At 41.5% G+C, this 24893-nt stretch overlaps 2 protein-coding genes across 2 annotated transcripts; one reads left to right on the top strand and one right to left on the bottom strand.

The window, feature by feature from the left end:
• Positions 1 to 759: 759 nt before the first annotated feature.
• LOC311147106 (small ubiquitin-related modifier 2) lies at positions 760 to 7700 on the bottom strand. The gene is made up of 4 exons (XM_084183730.1): positions 7606 to 7700; positions 5142 to 5273; positions 1695 to 1766; positions 760 to 1412 (listed from the first exon to the last, which is right to left on the bottom strand). Exons 1-4 carry the CDS (start codon positions 7624 to 7626, stop codon positions 1350 to 1352), a joined length of 288 nt encoding a protein of 95 aa, XP_084039856.1. The 5' UTR covers positions 7627 to 7700; the 3' UTR covers positions 760 to 1349.
• Positions 7701 to 8595: 895 nt separating this feature from the next.
• Positions 8596 to 23927, top strand: LOC311103354 (nuclear pore complex protein Nup85-like). Its single transcript, XM_084144911.1, has 19 exons — positions 8596 to 8767; positions 9053 to 9146; positions 9259 to 9415; positions 9624 to 9694; positions 9788 to 9831; positions 10063 to 10132; positions 11442 to 11563; positions 12736 to 12870; positions 13026 to 13148; positions 14242 to 14373; positions 15366 to 15472; positions 15716 to 15799; positions 16123 to 16188; positions 16481 to 16632; positions 16895 to 17012; positions 17508 to 17608; positions 18664 to 18815; positions 23170 to 23265; positions 23731 to 23927. Exons 1-19 carry the CDS (start codon positions 8735 to 8737, stop codon positions 23827 to 23829), a joined length of 1956 nt encoding a protein of 651 aa, XP_084001037.1. The 5' UTR covers positions 8596 to 8734; the 3' UTR covers positions 23830 to 23927.
• Positions 23928 to 24893: the final 966 nt, after the last annotated feature.

Genomic DNA, 24893 nt, shown 5'->3' with positions numbered 1-24893 from the left:
AAGAGCACAGCGACAAGTTATCCCAGCCCACTTGAGTTCCACTCGCTGTGGTTGGACGGAACCTCACCGACCGTCATTCTGGTTGGTGGCACATACCGACATTCGACGTCAATCCATTTTCTTTGAAAGGCAACGTTCTCCACCCCTGTGCGAAGCATGAAACAAATATTCCCGATTTAAGTCATTTAGCAGACGCTCTTATCCAGAGCGATTTAGTTAGTGAGTGCATACATTTTTCATACTGGCCCCCCGTGGGAAACGAACCCACAACCTTGGCGTTGCAAGCGCCATGCTCTACCAACTGAGCTACAGGGGACTATAACTTCTTTCTTTTCAACAATTGTCTCAAAAAGTAACCTTATTTTAGAAAAATAAATCAGATTAAGTGCTATTTACTGCCAGTTTCATTCCCATTCCCATTCTGTATCTTATATTAGATATTGATAAAAATGCTGTCAGTACAGTATCAAGATGTTATCTAATGGTGATGAGCAAGGACATAAATGTTGTTACTCAAGAGTTACTATATTTGTTTGGCTTGTCTTCATACAATAGTCCCACTGTCCTAACATCCTCTTTCGCCGTTTTGAGTTCATCTTTACACTGACAGTGCCAACATCAAGCTTTACAGTTCAATCACCATGGTGGTTTTTCACTGATAAAATATCCAGCACAAGGACGCGCTCTGACAATGAATGATTACAAATATTTGCACCAGTTTTAATGACCCAGTCACACACTAAACAGAGACAAAATAAATTGAGTTTGGTTAAAAAGAGAGAATAACTTTATTTTAACAAGACATTTATGAGACAATACTGATGTTTACCTGGACTAAAACATCTCTTCAGGGTTTCCTTATTACAAGCATGGCCTAGTCAAACTATGTTCAAGACATGTTTCATTTTACACAACCACTAATATATAAAAAAGATATAAAACCCATTTTCTGAAGCAGACAACAGAAAATTAAGTTGAATAACAAACCAGTCTTATTCTCAAACAGTGAACGGGGTGGAAAATATTTTTTCTTGATCTCTGAGTAAGTGATAACCAACCAGTCCCCAAAACAATGGACTTTTTAAGAGTTGGATCTTGCAGCGTTCGTTCGCAGCACACCTTGTATGAATGGAACTAAAATCTGAGTTCTCTTAGCGGAGGTTGTTTATGTACAAAACAGGAAGAAACAAAGGCAAGAATGAAAACACTATACAACAGCAGTTATGTATAACTGTGAGCAGGACTTCTTCCATGGTATTGATTCTGTGGTGGAAAATGGGACAAGCTGCAAAGGAGCAGTCTGGAGGGGATGGAAGGGAGGGAGAAGTTGTGGGGGAGTACTTGACATGCTAGTAGAGGCCTCCTGTCTGTTGCTGGAAAACATCGATCGTATCTTCATCCTCCATTTCCAACTGTCAGGAAAAAGGGAGGAAATTAAGTCAATTTGATATAAAACCCGATTTCATTAGATGACATGGCATTCATGACAAAAATGTACATAAATTAGCTGTGAATGGAGAGCTTTCGTTAGAAGACATTTTGCATTTAACATTCTTTCAGCATGCACAAATGTTAATTGGTATTCTCAAACAGGGAGGAATGTATAATGTGTTATTGCTGGAATGGTGTTGTTCAAGCAAAATAGAGTGAATTGACGTAATAAATCAGTTCCTCCCATGAGACTCCAGGCTTACCTGTGCAGGTGTGTCTGTCTCGTTTATTGGCTGTCCATCGAACCGGAACCGGATTTGCCTAATCGTCAACCCCTACAGACACAGACACACAGATAATAAATTCCATTAAACTGTCTGACACAAAACAATCTCCAAGTAAAATGTCCTAAGAAAACAATATTTTCCTAACCCCTGCCAAGCAATCCATTAATAGTGTACGCACTAAGGAAGCAAGGTTAGCCAATCCTTAAAAAACTCCTGTCACTTCTCTAATATGTGAATGAAAACACTGCAGAAAGGAAGGGATGAGGAGATAGGGAAGGGCGTTACTATATTACCACTCCATATCCACGTTGGCCGAAATCATTTTGATCAGATAAAGGAAGAAAAACAACAGGATAAGGAGGGAAGTGGCTTCTACTCAACAAAGCCAGTAGAGCATGGCCTACTTCCATGACTTCATAGGTCTAAAGAGACACACAAGATCCATTATGGGCGGGCAGGCAGGCAGGGACACACAACATTGAGATTAGGCCTGGGCAAGCCTGGATAAGACAGGCCTAGCACTAGAGAGCAAAGACTCCGTTTCTACATCTCTGCCTCAGTTTCTACATCTCTACATCTCTGACTCAGTCTCTATATCTCTGTACTTGCCAGTGCAAGCAGCATGAACACAATCATTCAAAAATACATGTAGAACAGAACAGCTCCAAGTGCACTAGGGAAGAGAACAAAAATACCTTTGATATGTTGGGAGAATCCAATGCCAAGAACCCTATTTTAAAAGTACTTACTAGGTAATGCAGTGTAAATCCCCTCAATTAGCCTATAAGATCATAAATAGCACAGATCAGATTTGCCATATGATGATCCAGCAGTAAGGCTTAGTATTTACTAATCAGCCTACAGCCAGAGAGAGAAAGGCAAGTTAAGCTTAAGCCTTGATAAATACAAATTGCATTGAATATGACAAGTACATTTGGTGCATATAATAATAAAGGGTATTTTACCAAATAAAAAGTGAATCAGAAGAGTGGACAGTACAGAATCATTACTACATTACATTTTAGTCATTCAGCAGACGCCTTTATCCAGAGCGACTTACAGGAGCAATTAGGGTTAAGTGCCTTGCTCAAAGGCACCACAAATATTTTCCGCCTAGTCGGCTCGGGATTCGAACCAGCGACCTTTTGGTTACTGGCCCAACGCTCTTAACCACTAGGCTATATGCCACACATAGAGCTGTGACACTGGAATAATGAGGACGATGAAAAGGAAGCTGATAATATGATGAAGACAACACAGCTCAAAGCACTCGTCTCCTGTCACAGACAATAGAGGCTACATCTGACAGTGAACAGATCAAAGAGTTACAAGTGTATAAAAAGGTGCATGTATCGCGTCCTCTCTTCAATGAGTTTCCTTGTCCTCAATGGATAATATCATCTTTCATCAACCCCTGTATTCCCATAGTTAGGGTCAGGACTTTTCCCAGGTCAGGTCATTAGGAAAAAGTTCCTGGGCCCATATTCATAAAGCGTCTCAGAGTTCAAGTTTGTTTATTAGTCATATACCTGTACACATGACATACACTACCGTTCAAAAGTTTGGGGTCACTTTGAAATGTCCTTGTTTTTGAAAGAAAAGCAATTTTTTTGTCCATTAAAATAACATCAAATTGATCAGAAATACAGTGTAGACATTGTTAATGTTGTAATTGGCTATTGTAGCTGGAAATGGCTGATTTTTTTATGGAATATCTACATAGGCGTACAGAGGCCCATTATCAGCAACCATCAGTCCTGTGTTCCAATGGCACGTTGTGTTTGCTAATCTAAGTTTATCATTTTAAAAGGCTAATTGATCATTAGAAAACCCTTTTGCAATGTTAGCACAGCTGAAAACTGTTGTGCTGATTAAAGAAGCAATAAAACTGGCCTTCTTGAGACTAGTTGAGTATCTGGAGCATCAGCAATTGTGGGTTCGATTACAGGATCAAACTGGGCAGAAACAAATAACTTTCTTCTGAAACTCGTCAGTCTATTCTTGTTCTGAGAAATGAAGGCTATTGCATGCGAGAAATTGCCAAGAAACTGAAGATCTCGTACAACGCTGTGTACTACTCCCTTCACAGAACAGCGCAAACTGGCTTTAACCAGAATAGAAAGAGGAGTGGGAGGCCCCGGTACAAATAGAGCAAGAGGACAAATACATTAGTGTCTAGTTTGAGAAACAGACGCCGCACAGGTCCTCAACTGGCAGCTTCATTAAATAGTACCCGCAAAACACCAGTCTCAACGTCAACAGTGAAGAGGCGACTCCGGGATGCTGACCTTCTAGGCAGAGTTGCAAAGAAAAAGCCATATCTCAGACTGGCCAATAAAAAGAAAATATTTAGATTGGCAGTAGTACACAGCGTTGTACGAGATCTTCCGTTTCTTGGCAATTTCTCACATGGAATAGCCTTCATTTCTCAGAACAAGAATAGACTGACGAGTTTCAGAAGAAAGTTATTTGTTTCTGCCCATTTTGAGCCTGTAATCGAACCCACAATTGCTGATACTCCAGATACTCAACTTGTCTCAAGAAGGCCAGTTTTATTGCTTCTTTAATCAGCACAACAGTTTTCAGCTGTGCTAACATAATTGCAAAAGGGTTTTCTAATGATCAATTAGCCTTTTAAAATGATCAACTTGGATTAGCAAACACAACGTGCCATTGGAATACAGGACTGATGGTTGCTGAAAATGGGCCTCTGTACACCTATGTTGATATTCCATAAAAAATCAGCCGTTTCCAGCTACAATAGCCATTTACAACATTAACAATGTCTACACTGTATTTCTGATTAATTTGATGTTATTTAAATGGACAAAAAAATTGCTTTTCTTTCGAAAACAAGGACATTTCTAAGTGACCCCAAACTTTTAAATGGTAGTGTACGTGGAGTACACAGTGCAAAGAAATGCTTATTTACAGGTTCACCTCTCGACAATAGGAAAGTAATTAAGTAAATAAAAAAGAACAAACAAATAAAAGCTCAATGAATAAGTACTAGGATAAAAATGTTGCTAACATATAATACAAGGAGGCACTCAAACAAATTAAAGTAGGATATTTACAAATGTGCCAGGGAGGAGGAATGATGACGTTGGACCAGTTTTGCCTTGGCCCCTTTAGATCATAATGAATAAATCGACAGAGGGGGACCTGATCCTTGATCAGCACTCCCACTCTGAGATCCTTTATGAATACTGGCCCTGGCCCTAAGTATAGGTTAAAGGAGCTGCTGGCTGCTTATGACTTGGCCCCTGTCAATAAACCACCTCTACCCCCTCAGCACTTTATGCAGATTGAAAAGGACTTGATAGGTATAACCAATATGGTAGTAGCTCAACCTTGCCCTCTGATGCCGCTGCTGATGTTGTGCAGTCAGTGGCATCATCATGGCTGCCATGTCAGACTCACCTGTCTCTCGCAGTACGCCTTCATGAGTTTGCTGAGCGGCGTGTGTCTCTTGATCTTGAACTGCACCACCGAGCCATCCTGTCCCGCCACCTTCAGGTTTATGTGGTCGTTGTTTTCTGTTTTCACTCCCTCCTGATGTACACAACAAACATTGGGGGTGTATTCAGTGAGATGAAACGCAGATACAGTATAAATGTAATGTCAAGATTTAACATGATACCCACTATTACATGTGACAGACAATCATGTCTGTTCTACACCATACATTTCAGCTTCTCTTTACAGGTGCACTATGCAGAAATCGCTCCGCCATTTCATTGTTGCTAAAATTAGAATAGTCCGCTTATTTCAGTTTATGTGAGAAAAAGAGCAGGTATAGTGTAGAGAATTATTGTACCATCTAAACCGCTGTGAAATATATTTTCCATAACCAAAAATATTGTATTTTCAGGTGTTTGAAGATGGTGTACAAAACCGAAAGTAAAAGATGCAAAAACAAAACTGAAGAATGGTAAGCATAGAAATAGCGCACATAGAACATATCTACCGCTTCTTAGACTTGCTTTCAATGAGAATGACAGCTCTATATTTATATGTGAATTTTGTCGGCTCGCCCAAAAAGTTACATATTGCAGCTTTAAACATTGCTAGTTCATATAGGCAAACACTGAATACAATATATGGTAACCTAGCCGCTTTTAGCAACGCTAGTATTTACACACCAGCGTTGCTGGGAATTAGCTTGCAAAAAACAGAATAGTCTGCCGAAAGCCAGAAGTTAAATACAATTTAAACTCTGACGATTGTCTGTAGGCTTGGTCCTTATGCAGGGGGGAATTTGAGAAAAAACAAACATCTAATGGAAGTTATAATTAAACAGACTTTCCAAACGTGGGTCTATTGTAGACCCATGCAGTTCCTCTCGGCTTACCTCATGTCAAAATAAAAGTACCCCACAAGTTCTTGCTTTTTTTGTGCTGGTATGGCGCACGTGCAGGACTTTTATTTTGACATGAGGTAAGTGGAGAGGAATTGGGTCTACAACAGACCCACGTTTGGAAATTCTGAATGTTCTATTAGTTGTTCTTCTCAATTTCCCCTCCGCATAAGGACCAGCAGTATGGACAATCGGCAGAGTAAGTTGAAATTGAATTTTATTTAACTTCTGGCGGACTATTTCGTTTTTTTGCAAGCCAATTCCTAGTAGTGTGTAAATACTAGTGTTGCTAAAAGCAGCTAATGATAACCTTGCCTGGGAGGACCAGATGCAGGTAGCTTAGTGGGTAAGAGCGTTGTGCCAGTAACCGAAAGGTCGCTGGTTCTAATCCCCGAGCCAACTAGGTGAAAAATCTGTCGATGTGCCCTTAAGCAAGGCACTTAACCCTAATTGCTCCTGTAAGTCGCTCTTGATAAGAGCGTCTGCTAAAAATGTCAATGTAAAACAAATGTTGCTTGGCTGATAGTTGATACAAAGCAAATTATCAGTCGGGTCCCAGGCAAATGTTAACCTTGATATGACCATCATTGATTTTAGGCAAGTGGAAAAATGTACACATAGTGTTTTTGTCAGCAGTGCACTGTTTGAATATAAGCGGTTTCTGAACAGTGAATATAGACCAAATATTTAACGTTTTATGGAACACTTACAAAGGCCATGGATAGTTCAGCAGTGACATACACAAGTGAATCTGTCTTAACTATTATTGAGCTTACTTGTTCTAAAAGTCATGGTGCTGTGGCAATGTAATGAAACAATATGTGTTTTTGGACAATGTTTAGTCTACCCCTAACCCCAGAGTGGAATTTATCATGCTGACTACAGGATAGGTGCTTTTCACATTCTAGAATTCATCCGAATGAAGACACATATTAAACATGTATATGTCAAACATCTGATCATTGGTCAACACACACACAGGATTGATGCATTGAAAATATTGACAATACTTTTACACAGGAAACACATAGGAGTAAAACATGGTTTTTAACACTGTCTCAGTCACATCATTTCACTCATTTGTAACATGCTGTGATAGCTGGCTCCATAAACATAGGGGACCCTTGTTGTAGCCATGATTGAATGTTACAAGTTTGAAACCTGAGAAGTTTTGACAAAGTGATGAATGCATTTGATTGATACAACCACTTGGATATGAACTGAGTTTGTCAGATTACATTTGCAAATACAAAAGATTAAGAACTGAAGAGAGTATGCATGCATAGCTGACTGTCATGTTCAGCTAGCAAACGCTAGTTGGCTGGGAATCAAGCAGCAAGCTACGCGCTCATGCAGGCGCGTGCACAGGTCTTCCGGTGTCTCCAATGGAGTACTTGCATTTTTTAAACTTGAGTCTACTAAGATCTTAAGTAAGGAAATATTCCATGTACATTTTTCCTTAGTTCTATTTGAGTTATGTATGTGAAGAAATGTGATGAGATGTAAGCATATTTTCAAGCAACTCACCTTGGGTTTCTCGTCAGCCATGGTTACTCTATTTGCGCTTCTCTACGCCGCCACACAACGAATAGACGTGTACGCGCACGTACCCGCTCCCGTTTAAATTACCGGCCTTGCGTGCGCGATCACAAACACATGCTCGTGCCCTGTACTTCACATTCATTGGCCAACGTGGGTCACAAGGTAACATGTTGAGCGCTGGCAGAGGGCGGGAATGTCGTAATGCGCGTTTCTGTAACACGTGCACGCGCATTTATAACACGTTCCCTTTTGTTTTGTTTTATGAAAATATTCACCGAAAATGTCCTAATGCTTTGATGTTAACAGTCCCATTGCTTTACATTTGCTCAATAAAAATCGGTTTATTTGGGAAAGTGTACTGAAGGGTCAATGTTTGGGAATTTAAAGCATTCTGGAATTTTGTCATGGAAGAAAGGACTGATCCTCAGTAGCCATCTTGTTTTTATAGACCATAACATTCAGGCAACAAATTATGCACAGTTGAAACACAGATAGAACAATGAAATCTTTGGTTGTACAGTACTTGTACCATTACAGAGATGATCCAGCAAGCAACTAATGTTGCCCACACAGTATTGGATGGATGTTGATGAAGTCCAGAATGGTGCAACATTGTAAAAATCCCATATTTGCCTATTATGCCATTGGAAACAGCCTACATGTTATAAGGAAAATGTCATTAGACAATAGATGTTTTAATTATTAACTAAATCTGGGTTAAATAAATAACTGTTTGCATATAGTGCCCATTAGTTCTTACCACTTTGAGAAAATTAGTACCAAAACATTACGATTAATAGATATTCGTACTGGTTGATTTTATTCATTGGAATAATATATTCTCATGTTGACATTACTTGTCAAATTGACAACTGACTAATTGTGTCCCCTTTGGTGCAAGCTTTGATAGAGAAGACGCATTCACATTTCTAGTCAGGCACGACACAGAATTTCCCTATGACGTCAGACATGCGCACGCTTTGGGGTCCTTCAGCTGAATGGTTGAGGCGCCTAATTTCTGTATTATATTATTTGAAATGTCAGTATTTGTATCGCTAGTGCACTAAGTTATATTTATTGATTCGCCTTATTGATTTGATTAAAGTGGGTGGTAATGGAGGAGGTAGATGTGGAGCCGACAACTACTGTAAGTACCGCTCGTGCTCTGTTGTTGTGGAATCAAAATGTGTCCAGGGCAGGCTATAGTATGCAGTTAGTTAGCTAGCTAACGTTAGTTCGCTAACAATTCATTCAAATGTCTCTGAGCTCAAGTGTCCACAATAATACTGGCAGTACTGCACAATGTTGAATTGTCATTTGCGATGACTGGTTTCAGTGGGTTGAAAGATACTGGCAGCAAGGCAGAATAATCTCTAGACGGTTAACTACCTAGTTAGGTCAACATAAACTAACGAGACTTTCTCGCTTTCAGCCTATCCCTGGGATCGACAGCAACCAAAAACACTTGGGATTTGTGTGGGGTCCTGGAGATATCCTGGTTTATGAGACCATTTACAAAGTATCAGGTAGAATGAGAGTTGAACATATAACTTGGCAGTAAAGCCATGACTCAAATCATGTCAAAGTACAAAGCATCCTCCTCTCTAACTAACTCACTCTCCCTGTGCATCTCTTCAGGTGGATCTGCAGGGGGTTGTCCCTTCGTCCATGAGGTCAGGAAAGATGAGGACATCTATTCCCCTATTTTGCGTAAACTCTTCAATGAGTCCCATCACATCTTTGTTGGTCTGCAGAGGATCAGAGAGGATCTGCCCAGCAAGAACAAGAAACCCCAGTAAGGCTGGGATAGGCTACTTTCTCTTTTAATTCAAACTAGGGTTCTTAGTTTTCCTTTGTCATGTGGTCAGGAAAAACTCCTGGTTCTAAATATTACCAAACAGTGGTGATGTGTGTGACTTGATCTCATAGTAATCAAAAGGTTTTGCATTGTAATAGGTACACTCAAATTGCTAAGCATTTATCAATTTCACGTATTTATTCAGGTTCGTCAGTATTAGCAAGAACTACAGGTCTGTGATTCGAGCATGCATGGAGGAACTCCAGCAAGTCGCAGGTATAGTATATGGCAACATTTCAACAATCAAATGTTTAACAATGCAGTTCATAGACGGACTTAAGTAGCATGCTATTTCCCCTCACTTTGCAGTTTCTACACAAGATGCAGCGTTGGCTACACAGTATGGAAATCAGGTAGAGTACTTGTCTGCGCCTATTCAGATCCAGACTAACCACTTACTCTCATGTCAAGAGAACATAACCGAAGTAATATAACATTTAATCAGCAAACGTGAGAAAAGTATCCTGAATCGAAGATGTTGAACACTTTTGTAATGTTATACAACTCATAGACTGTCTTAGTGTATAATAATATATCATAGTGATTTCCTTGGCACGACTCTTCTCTCCTGTTTTTCATGACAGGTGTCCATCCTGCTGGCAGTAGAGCTGATCTGGAACCTTTGTGAAGTGTTGTTCATCGATGCAGCTCCAGGTAGCGTCTATATTTTGTGTGTCAACTGTGACGTTGCTTTGGACACAGAAGCATCCTCTAGGTGTGAACCATAGAGCTAGATAGAAGACTCATCTTTGTATCTGTGCCATTACAGCGTCTGTGACAGCAGGGTCAGCGCCATTGAGGTGAACTAAATTTTAAAGTAGTCAATTATCTTCTTTTTCATTGGCTGATTGCTCCCACAGGGGTCGCGTTAACGCAGGATTCTGCATTTTTCACACAGAAGGGGAAATATAAAACGCAGGGAAAAAATTGTGCTGCGTTTTGTAAACGCAGATCTAAAATGCTTCTTATTGTAAATTCTGCTAGGCATCAGTCAGGGTTTGCTCCAAATCATGATTGTAAAAGGTGCTTCAGTTCCACTTCTCCACTCGGATGAAACATATTTGCTCTCGTTATTGGATCATCGGCGCTCAGACTGATGTGTAGGCTACTTTTCTCCGGTACTTTCCTCCAGTGTAGTTTTTCTCCAGTAGCAAGTTAAAATGCAAACTCAGGACCACTGCTCCTGAGTGGCGCAGTGGTCTAAGGCACTGCATTGCAGTGCTAACTGTGCAACTAGAGATCCTGGTTCGAATCCAGGCTCTGTCGCAGCCGGCCGCGACCGGGAGACTAATGGGCGGCGCACAATTGGCCCAGCGTCGTCCAGGGTAGGGGAGGGAATGGCCGGCAGGGATGTAGCTCAGTTGATAGAGCATGGCGTTTGCAACGCCAGGGTTGTGGGTTCGTTTCCCACAGGGGGCCAGTATAAAAAGATAAATAAATAAATAAAAATGTATTCACTAACTGTAAGTCGCTCTGGATAAGAGCGTCTGCTAAATGACTAAAATGTAATGTAAATGTAAAATATGATGGCCATGCATAGTTTTAGCAAAAAATACCTTGCTTTTTCATTGTAAGCTAATTTACTTATTTCTGGCTGCTAGCCAAATAGCGTTGCACTTCTGTTGTCATCTGATGAAAATGTTTTTCTGGTGAATGTGTTGCACTAATGTATTTTGTGTAAAGAAAAACTACACTTGCAAGCCCCTGGTCACTCCATTGAAGCCAAAAAACACTGTTGACTTTCAATATGAATGAAAATGAAAATGCAGATTTCTGAAAGCTAACGCGACCCCTGTCCCAACTCGTATGAATCCCCACCCAGTTGACTACTTTAAAATGGTGGAAGCCCTCAATGGCAATGTCCATGCTAAAAGGGGTTATATCCATGATGAGTCATCAATCTCTGTGGTGTGAACAGAACATAATATTTTCTGCACCCTGTTTTTTGTATGTGACCCTCCAGCTGGCTCCCTGCTGCTCCACCTGCTCGACTGGGTGAGGCTGCACAAGGCTGACGTGGATGAGAAGGCCAGGGAGGTGCTTGCGAGTGAGAGCCCCGCAGAGCACCATGCCTACTGGGATGTGGTACGTACACATACACCCCTCTCCTGTCTCTGTCTGCCTTTTAAAACTTTTATTGGCACAGTGCGCACATACGTCACACCGATTTTGTCTTTGACCGGGCTCTACAGTGCGACCATTTTACTCACAAATGCGCCTAAAAATAGATGTGTGCGAACTGCAAAAGTAATGTATGTGCATGTGATTTATAGTGAACAAATAGCTGCCGTTTTTGTTTCATAGCTGGTAGCTAATCGCACAAAGAACTACGAATCCCATATAGCTTTCCCACCTCGAGCAGCAACAGTGCCTGGGGCGCACTGTGAGTGAAGTGCTGAAAGATACATATTTTGAAGCGCACAGCGTAGAAGTTCGTTGATTTCACTTGAAAGTCTACTAAAGTGGCTATTTACATAGTTTTGTTCACACGCTATGTGGTTTTTCAATGTTAGTTTGAGCTTGCTCAACTGCTAGCAAAGAGACACGTCAGAGAATCTCAAAGGGGCAGCTGAACATTGTTGTCTCTCCTAAATGACTCAAATATTTGTGGGTACATTGTAATTGATTGAGCATGGAACACTCCAAAAAACGTTTTATTCTTTAACTTTGATTAATTTCTTATCATAAAAACACTTCCTCAAATACTTTCATTGTGCTCCTTAATTTCTTTGTGTGCTCCTACATTTTTCTACTTACGAACACATGTGCTCCTTGTAAAACAATGTCAGCGTAGAGCCCTGTTTGATCAAAACGTCTTTAGTGGATCCTCAAGATCTCCAGTGGAATTTTGAGGTGAAATTGCCTTCAAATGGATGGACTTGGATCTCCATGATTGCTTCCAATGTGGTTGAAATAAACTGCCATTGATATACTATGTATTTTATCTGTGCAGACTTTCTTTGCCCAGTTTAACTCCTATAACTTATGTCTATTGTATAATAACTGCTATTTATGTGTACAATGTTGGTAGCTCAGTTGGTAGAGCATGGTGCTTGCAACGCCAGGGTTATGGGTTCGATTCCCTCGGGGGGCCAGTATGAAAATGTATGCACTCTCTAACTGTAAGTCGCTCTGGATAAGAGTGTCTGTTAAATGACTAAAATGTAAATGTAAAAGATATGTTTATTTGTGTACTAGTCTATGCAGATATTCTTTCTCCCCTATTGAACCACACTGTCCCCTCTGTGTGTCTCCAGGTGATCAGCTACGTGCTGCAGGGCCGGATGGACGAGGCCAGGCAGGTCCTGGTGAAACAGGCAGCTCTGCAGCCTGCAGCCAGGGCCATGTTCAAACTGCTGGACAACCTGCTCAAGAAGATGCCCATCTTCAATGTACATAATGCATTTCTATCTGAACGTTTCAACCTCCTGAACAGCACCAAGTTTTAACCACAGAATCAAGTAGAACACGTGTATTATATAGAACATATTATATGTATTTCTATGGTTGTAACTCTACCTCTCTCCTCTATGACATCCTACTGTAGCCTGGTGAGACTCAGACCCTGACAGAGTTTGATGTAAAGTGGAGACACTGGCGCGAGGAGGTAGACCGCTGTCTCCAGGACCAGTCCTTCGCCAGCAACCCCCACCTGGAGATTATCTGTAAGGTCAGTGGCACTGCCCAATACCTGCCCTGGCACACTATACCTGCATCTGGTGGTAATCAGTAGAGCTAGGTAACAGGTATACACTGAATGTACAAAACATTAGGAATATTGAGTTGCACCCACTTTTGCCCTCAGAACAGTCTCAATTCGTCTGGGCATGGACTCTACAAGGTGTCCAAAGCATTCCACAGGGATGCTGGCCCATGTTGACTCCAATGCTTCCCACAGTTGTGTCAAGTTGGTTGGATGTCCTTTGGGTGGTCGACCATTCTTGATACACACGGGAAACTGTTGAGTGTGAAAAACCCAGCAGCGTTGCAGTTCTTGACACACTCAAACCGGTGCGCCTGGCACCTACTACCATACCCCGTTCAAAGGCACTTAAATCTTTTGTCTTGCCCATTCACCCTCTGAATGGCACACATACACAATCCATGTCTCAATTGTCTCAAGGCTTAAAAATCCTTCTTTAACCTGTTTCCTCCCCTTCATCTACACTGACTGAAGTGGATTTACCAGGTGACATCAATAAGGGATCATAGCTTTCACCTGGTCAGTCTATGTCATGGAAAGAGCCTAATGTTTTGTACACTCAGTGTAGGTACCTGTAGTACATTTAGAGTCCATGCTTTGGCTCTGTACCTGCATCTGTGTGAGCGTGAACTGTAAAGGAGCCAAAATGATCTGTTTTGTTGGTGCTATCTGTCTCTTCCATCTGCTATCCATATGTTCCACCTGTTGATCCATTCATTCATCCATTCATGGTTTATCCATACCCTCCTAATTATCCATCCATGGTTTATCCATGCCCTCCTAGTTATCCATCCATGGTTTATCCATACCCTCCTAGTTATCCATCCATTGTTTATCCATACCCTCCTAGTTATCCATCCATGGTTTATCCATACCCTCCTAATTATCCATCCATGGTTTATCCATACCCTCCTAATTATCCATCCATGGTTTGTCCATACCCTCCTAATTATCCATCCATGGTTTATCCATGCCCTCCTTATTATCCATCCATGGTTTGTCCATACCCTCCTAATTATCCATCCATGGTTTATCCATACCCTCCTAATTATCCATGTAGATCCTGGTTGGTGATGAGGATGTTCTCCTGGAGCACAAGGAGCTGCTGAGTACCTGGTATCACTTCCTGGTCACCAGACTGCTGTTCTCCCACCCCACTGTCAAGTCCACAGAGCTGCACTACTACGCACAGGTACTTACTACTACGCACTGGTACTTACTACTACACACTGGTACTTACTACTACACTATACACTTACTACTACACACTGGTACTACCTACCTCTTTAAGGAATACCTGGGATAGTATAAAAGTAACCCTTCTACCCACCCACCCCCACAAAAATAAAAAAATTAAACAAAAAAAAACTATATATATATATTCTACTACGCACTGGTACTTACTACTACGCACTGGTCAACTTACTACTACGCACTGGTCAACTTACTACTACACACTGGTCAACTTACTACTACACACTGGTCAACTTTCTACTACGCACTGGTACTTTCTACTACGCACTGGTACTTACTACTACACTATACACTTACTACTACACACTGGTACTTACTACTACACTATACACTTACTACTACACACTGGTACTTACTACTACGCACAGGTACTTACTACAACGCACTGGTACATACTACTACACTATACACTTACTACTACACACTGGTCAACTTACTACTACACACTGGTCAACTTACTACTACGCACTGGTACTTTCTACTACGCACTGGTACTTTCTACTACGCACTGGTACTTTCTACAATGCACTGGTACTTACTACTACACTATACACTTACTACTACACACTGGTACTTACTACTACACTATACACTTACTACTACACACTGGTACTTACTACTACGCACAGGTACTTACTACTACGCACTGGTACTTACTACTACACTATACGCTTACTACTACACACTGGTCAACTTACTACTACACACTGGTCAACTTACTACTACGCACTGGTACTTTCTACTACGCACTGGTACTTTCTACTACGCACTGGTACTTACTACTACACTATACACTTACTACTACACACTGGTACTTACTACTACACAGTACTTAGTACTATACTATACATGATACAGAGTTGCACTAGTATGCCCTGGGACTTACCACAACACTATGAGTAAGTGTCCAGTCCTATGTGTGTGTTCCAGTCGAGCATGCACATGTTCCTGGACACGAGGAGTGTCCCAGAGCCCCTGGACAGCATCCTGCTGGCAGCCTTTGAGTTTGACATCCACCAGGTCATCAAGGACTGCAGGTGAGGAGGAGCGTCTGTAGACCATAGAAATACAGAAACCATAGTGATGCTATTTCTACAGTATAGAACCCAGGAAGAGTAGCTGTGTTGTTGCTAAGGTAACAGTAACTGCTAATGGGGATAAGAGGAAATAAATGTGGGGGCTAGACACACAATGTGATTTTCCCTCTGTCTCTCCTCATGTAAACTACTGTTCAGTTTCATATGTTGTGATATTTATGACATGTTATTTGTGCTTTCCAGCATTGCTCTCAACAACTGGTGGTTTGTAGGGCATCTGACTGACCTGCTGGACCACTGTAAACTGCTCCAGTCTCACAACCTACAGTAAGCTAAGCACACCACTGTCCCACCAAGGGTTAACATTAACTGCCAAATGATACAAGCTTTCAATATTGTTCTAATAGTAACATTGATCATAATCATAGAAAGAGAAATTGGCGTGCTCAGCTCAAATGTTTGTAATAACAAAAAGTATTTGGGTGCCGGATTCAAAAGGCATACACTTGAATAAAGGAAGAACCCGTACTCACTGAAATATTTTAATGTATTTTTTTAGCAGCTGAGGTCAGAGCAAACTGAGGCGTTTCGGTGGCAGACTTCGTCAGCGTTGATCATAATAACATGTGTTCTCTGTTTGTGTTGATTAGTTTTGGCTCCAACCTGAGGGAGTTTCTACTGCTGGAGTACGCCTCAGGACTGTTCACCCATCACAGGTGAGACAGACCACTCTTCTGGTTAGTATAGATTTGACTATATGCATAACTCCCAGTGCCAACATGTCTCTGTTTTTCTAATAGATAACTCCCACATACACTATCACGTCTGCAAAACTACACATGCAGATGTACACTGTGTCCAGCGGTTATCTTTCATAGAAAGAGAAGTGTTGTCGGCTAGACATATAGGTCTCTTCCCCTATTTGACCTCCTCCAGTGCTGTTCCTATTGGATGATTGGTTAAGCTGTGCATGATTAACAAGCTATGTCCTGTCTCTCTGGTCCTCAGCCTGTGGCAGCTGGCTGTGGACTACTTTGACCACTGTCCAGAGTTTGGCCGTGTGTACCTGGAGCTACAGATAGAGCGTGTTCCTCTGGACACGGAGCGCAAGGCCCTGAAGGTGATCAGGATCTGTGAGCAGAGGCAGATGCCTGAACAAGGTAGATATGATGCATATGTATACATGTACGTACGCACACATACTCACACGCACAAACACTCTTTTCCAAAACAGTTGTCCATCTTACTCTCATGCATGAAGCTCTCACTGAGACTCACATTCAGCCTCCCTCCCTTAGTCTCAACATGCACAATTACTAAAATGCACATGGAAAATAAATACAAAATCCCCTGATTTCTGTCATGCCTGTTGTGGATAACACCCCCTAACTCTTTGGTATAATGTCTCTCTCTGTGTTGCAGTGAGGAGCATCTGTAAGATCATGGCCAAGAAGGCCCTGAGGAACAACAGATTGGGCTCAGCTCTCTCCTGGAGCATCAGAGCCAAAGATGCCGCCTTCGCCACCCTCATATCAGAGAGGTACTGTATGTCTACAGGAGTTTTTACTGATCCTGACCATGTGACCTGTTCAGGAAAAACTCTGGGCCCTAATTGAAGGCTGTGTTTTTTTCCTGGACAGTCGTCGGCCCGTTCTTTAGAACTTTGAAAAAGCCTTCTTCCTTCCTCCTTTCCTTGATGTAACCACTGATCTGAGTGGGTTGATGAAAGCTACATAGTGGAGTCACTGTGTTAGATCTGTCATGACTTCAAGAAGGGCAGGAAAGATGTCCTCCCATGACATCCACAGCACTAGTAGTAGCTACCAGACCATTCTGTAGTCTCTCTCCCTCTCTCTTTGGGTTTAACCCAGTCTGTGTCTGTATCCTATATATAGGTATACAGTATCTCTGTGGTCTATAGATATATCTCTGTGGTCTATAGATATATCTCTGTGGTCTATAGATATATCTCTGTGGTCTATAGATATATCTCTGTGGTCTAGAATTAGGTATATCTCTATGGTCTGTATCTCAGGTATCTCCAGGAATACTGCGCCAAAGGGACCTTCTCTGATCTGGACCTGATTGACAACCTGGGCCCAGCCATGCTGCTCAGTGACAGGCTTACTTTTCTAGGTATGGGGTGCAAACGTGTACATACACAGACATGAAGCACTGTAAACACACACAACCAAACAGTCCTTGGCAGGGCTCTACGCGGACCTTTTTTACAAGGAGCACGTTTGCGCCTAAGTTGAAAGATATAGGCGCACACAAAGAAATGTAGGAGCACAAATCAAAATATTTGAGGTAATAAAGCTAGAATCGTACATTGTTCTAGGCACACTGGTGCTCCTAAATTAAAATTCCAGGTTGCACAGCTAAATATTTAGGCACATATGTGAGTAAAATGGTTGCACTGTAGATCCCTTCTTGGTGTTGCTTGTTAACTTGAGATTCAGTCAGCCACATCACTCACATGCCCACACACACACACTGGATCAGACCCATAATTTATTTTCGCCTTTCTAGTAAATTATTTACTCTCACATAGGAGAAATGTGGTCCATATAAGGCTGCAGTCTGTGACTTAACGCTGCTGTAACAGCTGACGATAACCTACAGCTGGGGAAAATGTAACATGTGAGTGTAATGTCTCACTTTACAATTAGTCACTCATGAAGGCAGAACTAACTGTTCATCGACTATGATGTATGTAATGTTATCTCGTTCTTAAACATTCAAGTGGAACCACAGTGTATTTACATTTAGGCCAAAACAAGTTATACCAGTGCTGTAGCGAGTAGAATGAGAATTATCTTTCTAAACAATTCTACAGTGACCATATTGGGTGTTCCATCTGGCATCATGTTTGATTGATTGATGGTTCTCACATCATTTCTCGGATTTCGGTGCATTTCTCAGTGTTAAATACTTGAAACCGTGGCATATTAATTTTATGCCATACTATGTCTGTGTAACCAATGATACCAATGAGAGAGCATCATGTGATTGTATCTGTTTGTTCAGTCTGTTCCCTTCCTGTCCTGGCTAATATTCATTAGCCACCATTTACGGAAGAAAACAGGTGACTACCTGAATATGTCCAATAAGAAACGCTCTTTACCACTTTCCGTAGCTATTTATTTATTTTTGCTTTGTCCTGATGAATGTGATGCTGTTGTCTGCAGGGAAGTACCGTGAGTTCCACCGGCTGTACGGCGAGAAGCGTTTCTCGGAAGCCGCCAAGCTCCTCCTCTCTCTGATGACGGCCAAGATCGCCCCCCGCTCCTTCTGGATGACTCTGCTGACCGACGCCCTGCCCCTGCTGGAGCAGAAAGAGGTCAGCTGGCCCACAGCATTAACTTCGACCCTTGACTTAACGTTGAAATTAACTTTTTTGTATTTACCTAGTGTATAGCATATTCCATAGATTGAATTTCCCTTTTTTTGGTTTACTAACTAAATATGAACGGCAAGACATCTTTGCAATCTTAAAGCAAATTAATGGCATATTATTTATATATACACTACCGGTCAAAAGTTATAGAACACCTACTCATTTTTCTTTATTTTTACTATTTTCTACACTGTAGAATAATAGTGAAGACATCAAAACTATGAAGTAACACATGGAATCATGTAGTAACTAAAAAAGTGTTAAACAAATCAAAATATATTTTATATTTGAGATTCTTCAAATAGCCACCCTTTGCCTTGATGACAGCTTTGCACACTCTTGGCATTCTCTCAACCAACTTCACCTGGAATGCTTTTCCAACAGTCTTGAAGGAGTTCCCACATATGCTGAGCACTTGTTGGCTGCTTTTCCTTCACTCTGTGGTCCAACTCATCCCAAACCATCTCAATTTGGTTGAGGTCGGGGGATTGTGGAGGCCAGGTCATCTGATGCAGCACTCCATCACTCTCCTTCTTGGTAAAATAACCCTTACACAGACTGGAGGTGTGTTGGGTCATTGTCCTGTTGAAAAACAAATGATAGTCCCAGTAAGCCCAAACCAGATGGGATGGCGTATCGCTGCAGAATGCTGTGGTAGCCATGCTGGTTAAGTGTGCCTTGAATACTAAATATATCACAGACAGTGTCACCAGCAAAGCACCCCCACACCATAACACCACCTCCTCCATGCTTCACGGTGGGAACCACATGTGGAGATCATCCGTTCACCTACTCTGCGTCTCACAAAGACACGGCGGTTGGAACCAAAAATCTCACATTTGGGCTCATCAGACCAAAGGACAGATTTCCACCGGTCTAATGTCCGTTGCTCGTGTTTTTTGGCCCAAGCAAGTCTCTTCTTCTAATTGGTGATTGTAGTAGGTGTTTCTTTGCAGCAATTCGACCATGAAGGCCTGATTCACACAGTCTCCTCTGAACAGTTGATGTTGAGATGTGTCTGTTACTTGAACTCTGTGAAGCATTTATTTATGCTGCAATCTGAGGTGCAGTTAACTCTAATGAACTTATCCTCTGCAGCAGAGCTAACTCTGGGTCTTCCTTTCCGGTGGTGGTCCTCATGAGAGCCAGTTTCATCATAGCGCTTGATGGTTTTTGCGACTGCACTTGAAGAAACTTTCAAAGTTCTTGAAATGTTCCGTATTGACTGACCTTCATGTCTTAAAGTAAGGATGGACTGTCGTTTCTCTTTGCTTATTTGAGCTGTTCTTGCCATAATATGGGCTTGGTCTTTTACCAAATAGGGCTATCTTCTGTATACCTCCCCTACCTTGTCACAACACAACTGATTGGCTCAAACGCATTAAGAAGGAAAGAAATTCCACAAATTAACTTTTAACAAGGCACACCCGTTAATTGAAATGCATTCCAAGTGACTACCTCATGAAGCTGGTTGAGAGAATGCCAAGAGAGTGTGCAAAGCTGTCATCAAGGCAAAGGGTGGCTACTTTGAACAATCTCAAATATAACTTGCTTGGGCCAAAAAACACGAGCAATGGACATTAGACCGGTGGAAATCTGTCCTTTGGTCTGAGGAGTCCAAATTTGAGATTTTTGGTTCCAACCGCCATGTCTTTGTGAGACGCAGAGTAGGTGAACGGATGATCTCCGCATGTGTGGTTCCCACCGTGAAGCATGGAGGAGGAGGTGTGATGGTGTGGGGTGGTGCTTTGCTGGTGACACTGTCGTGATTTATTTAGAATTCAAGGCACACTTAACCAGCATGGCTACCACAGCGATACACCATCCCATCTGGTTTGTGCTTAGTGGGACTATCATTTGTTTTTCAACAGGACAATGACCCAAAACACACCTCCAGGCAGTGTAAGGGCTATTTGACCAAGGAGAGTTAAGGAGTACTGCATCAGATGACCTGGCCTCCACAATCCCCCGACCTCAACCAAATTGAGATGGTTTGGGATGAGTTGGACCGCAGAGTGAAGGAAAAGCAGCCAACAAGTGCTCAGCATATGTGGGAACTCCTTCAAGACTGTTGGAAAAGCATTCCAGGTGAAGCTGGTTGAGAGAATGCCAAGAGTGTGCAAAGCTGTCATCAAGCAAAGGGTGGCTACTTTAAAGAATCTCAAATCTAAAATATATTTTGATTTGTTGAACACTTTTTTTTGGTTACTACATGATTCCATATGTGTTATTTCATAGTTTGTTTCACTATTATTCTACAATGTAGAAAATAGTAAAAATAAAGTAAAACCCTTGAATGAGTAGGTGTGTCCAAACTTCTGACTGGTACTGTATATACATGTGTGTGTGTGTGTGTGTGTATACTTATACACACACACACACACACATACATATACATATATATATATATATATATACACACACACAGTGGGGAAAAAAAGTATTTAGTCAGCCACCAATTGTGCAAGTTCTCCAACTTAAAAAGATGAGAGAGGCCTGTAATTTTCATCATAGATACACGTCAACTATGACAGACAAAATCAGGAAAAAAAATCCAGGAAATCACATTGTAGGATTTTTAATGAATTTATTTACAAATTATGGTGGAAAATAAGTATTTGGTCAATAACAAAAGTTTCTCAATACTTTGTTATATACCCTTTGTTGGCAATGACACAGGTCAAACGTTTTCTGTAAGTCTTCACAAGGTTTTCACACACTGTTGCTGGTATTTTGGCCCATTCCTCCATGCAGATCTCCTCTAGAGCAGTGATGTTTTGGGGCTGTCGCTGGGCAACACAGACTTTCAACTCCCTCCAAAGATTTTCTATGGGGTTGAGATCTGGAGACTGGCTAGGCCACTCCAGGACCTTGAAATGCTTCTTACGAAGCCACTCCTTCGTTGCCCGGGCGGTGTGTTTGGGATCATTGTCATGCTGAAAGACCCAGCCACGTTTCATCTTCAATGCCCTTGCTGATGGAAGGAGGTTTTCACTCAAAATCTCACGATACATGGCCCCATTCATTCTTTCCTTTACACGGATCAGTCGTCCTGGTCCCTTTGCAGAAAAACAGCCCCAAAGCATGATGTTTCCACCCCCATGCTTCACAGTAGGTATGGTGTTCTTTGGATGCAACTCAGCATTCTTTGTCCTCCAAACACGACGAGTTGAGTTTTTACCAAAAAGTTCTATTTTGGTTTCATCTGACCATATGACATTCTCCCAATCCTCTTCTGGATCATCCAAATGCACTCTAGCAAACTTCAGATGGGCCTGGACATGTACTGGCTTAAGCAGGGGGACACGTCTGGCACTGCAGGATTTGAGTCCCTGGCGGCGTAGTGTGTTACTGATGGTAGACTTTGTTACTTTGGTCCCAGCTCTCTGCAGGTCATTCACTAGGTCCCCCCCGTGTGGTTCTGGGATTTTTGCTCACCGTTCTTGTGATCATTTTGACCCCACGGGGTGAGATCTTGCGTGGAGCCCCAGATCGAGGGAGATTATCAGTGGTCTTGTATGTCTTCCATTTCCTAATAATTGCTCCCACAGTTGATTTCTTCAAACCAAGCTGCTTACCTATTGCAGATTCAGTCTTCCCAGCCTGGTGCAGGTCTACAATTTTGTTTCTGGTGTCCTTTGACAGCTCTTTGGTCTTGGCCATAGTGTAGTTTGGAGTGTGACTGTTTGAGGTTGTGGACAGGTGTCTTTTATACTGATAACAAGTTGAAACGGGTGCCATTAATACAGGTAACGAGTGGAGGACAGAGGAGCCTCTTAAAGAAGAAGTTACAGGTCTGTGAGAGCCAGAAATCTTGCTTGTTTGTAGGTGACCAAATACTTATTTTCCACCATAATTTGCAAATAAATTCATTAAAAATCCTACAATGTGATTTTCAGGATTTTTTCCCCTCAATTTGTCTGTCATAGTTGACGTGTACCTATGATGAAAATTACAGGCCTCTCTCATCTTTTTAAGTGGGAGAACTTGCACAATTGGTGGCTGACTAAATACTTTTTTTCCCCACTGTATGTGTGTGTATATAATCAAAAGATTTAAGTGAAGAGATCTCCTTACCTTATTGATTCCCATCAGATCTGTATCTCTGAATATATGCTCTTACCTTTGGCAGGTGGTTTTGTAGATGATGCCTCTTCAGGCTAATAGCCTTTTACATTTACATTTTAGTAATTTAGCAGACGCTCTTATCCAGAGCGATTTACAGTTAGTGAGTGCATACATTTTTCATACTTTTGAAGCTGTCAGAAGGCTAAACTCTGGTGTTGTCCTCTTGCAGGTGATTTTCTCTGCTGATCAAACTCATGAGCTGATGTTCTGTCTAGAGGAGCTGACCTCATGGAAGAGTGTTCCCAACCCAGACAGACCCATGCAGGTAATGGGTTACACACACCCCCTTACCCTCTATCTAATGTCCGTTTCTCTTTCAATCTCCTAACACCCTTTTTTATAATATGCTCTCATTTCTACAGTTGTTTAGCCCAGGGCCAGAAAAGTGACCGTTGGTTTCATTAACATCAAGAATGATATAATTATGAGAAGGTCTTACAAATCAAATTTGACAAAAGGACAAATTAGAGGCAGAAAGGAATAGTTCGAGCACGCAACGAAAAAAAGCTTTTATTTTTTTACAACTCCTTTCTACCTTGAATTTGTCCTTTTGGGAGATTCTTGGTCAGCCTGTGTCATGGTTTTTGTTATCGTTGTTGAGCAGCCCTCCTTTCCTTTGTTTGCTGAAGCACGAAGGCCCACCTGCACTATTACATCATCATTATTGAATATGGAATCACTAAAAACATTGAGGATGATCCATTAAATGTGTTTCCCTGTGCTTTTTCAGGATGAGGACATCGAGACGACCAAGATTGAGCTCCTGCGGCTAGCGCTAGCCCGTAACCTGGCCATGGCCATAGTGAAGGAGGGGACAGTGGAAGTTTGACCAACACTTAAAGACGAGCGCTTATCTTTTTCATTTCATACATAAACCAAATCTGATCAAAATGTGCTATTTGATAAATAAATTTTTTCATTATTTGATTCTGTGGAAATGCTTGACATGAACACTGTGGCTGGGATTCAAATTCAAACACACTGCACTGTCAACAATGTGCCTTTTTTAAAGGCAATTTCCCTGACATTGGCTGAGATCGCATTCACAGTAAACCTTTAAGTCAACTTGTCGACAATGTGCCTTCGATTGAATCCCAGCCTTTTTTAGTTCATACAGTTGATTCCTACCCTAAGGTATGAATAGAAAAGCAATGCCTTAACAACTTGTTAGAACGACAAAGACAAAAGATTACAATCATTTAAATTACACCAGATCAAAAATATCCTTAAAGAAATACTTTAATTTGCCATGCAACAAACAAATAGCACATGTAATACAGTATGTACAATCGTAAAACATCCTTCAAGACCTTTACACATCACATTGACCTCTACACATCTTCTGACTAGAGACGTTCTGACAGACGATAAGTACACCTATGTACAGAGCTATTGTGCAATGCTACAAGCCAGGGACAACCAGAGAGAGGACATGGGGAGGACGGGGGCAAACTGGCTGCTTTCCAATTCCCTAACCTCCCTGAAGTGTGCACTTGCTCACTCATCCTTGTGGATTTAAAAGCAATGTATTAGTGCAAGCATGGGTTAGGCGTTTCCATCATATTCTCACATCCTTCCATTCCTTTTGAATCCGTTAGGATGAAGGTTAGCGAATCAACCTTTCACCATAGATGAAGTATGAAATCAGTGCCCTATTGTGGGCTCAATATTACTGGAAATGATTTTGACTCCTTGGTTTCACCTTCCTCCATGTTAGTTCCAATTTGTGTGAGATTACGCTTTCAGTCAGTGTTAAGCTTGGTCAATTCAGTGATGCACTGAAATACTAAAACTGAAATAAATAAAACAATACATAATTCCAATACTGACAATGGAGAAAATAATATTACACATCCTAAAACTCAGGACTAACGGATATCTTAACTCTGACAG

This window comes from Coregonus lavaretus, assembly GCF_964263955.1.
Source record: "Coregonus lavaretus genome assembly, chromosome: 2".
Taxonomy (NCBI): Eukaryota; Metazoa; Chordata; class Actinopteri; order Salmoniformes; family Salmonidae; genus Coregonus; species Coregonus lavaretus.
This window is presented reverse-complemented; position numbering and strand designations above follow the sequence as displayed.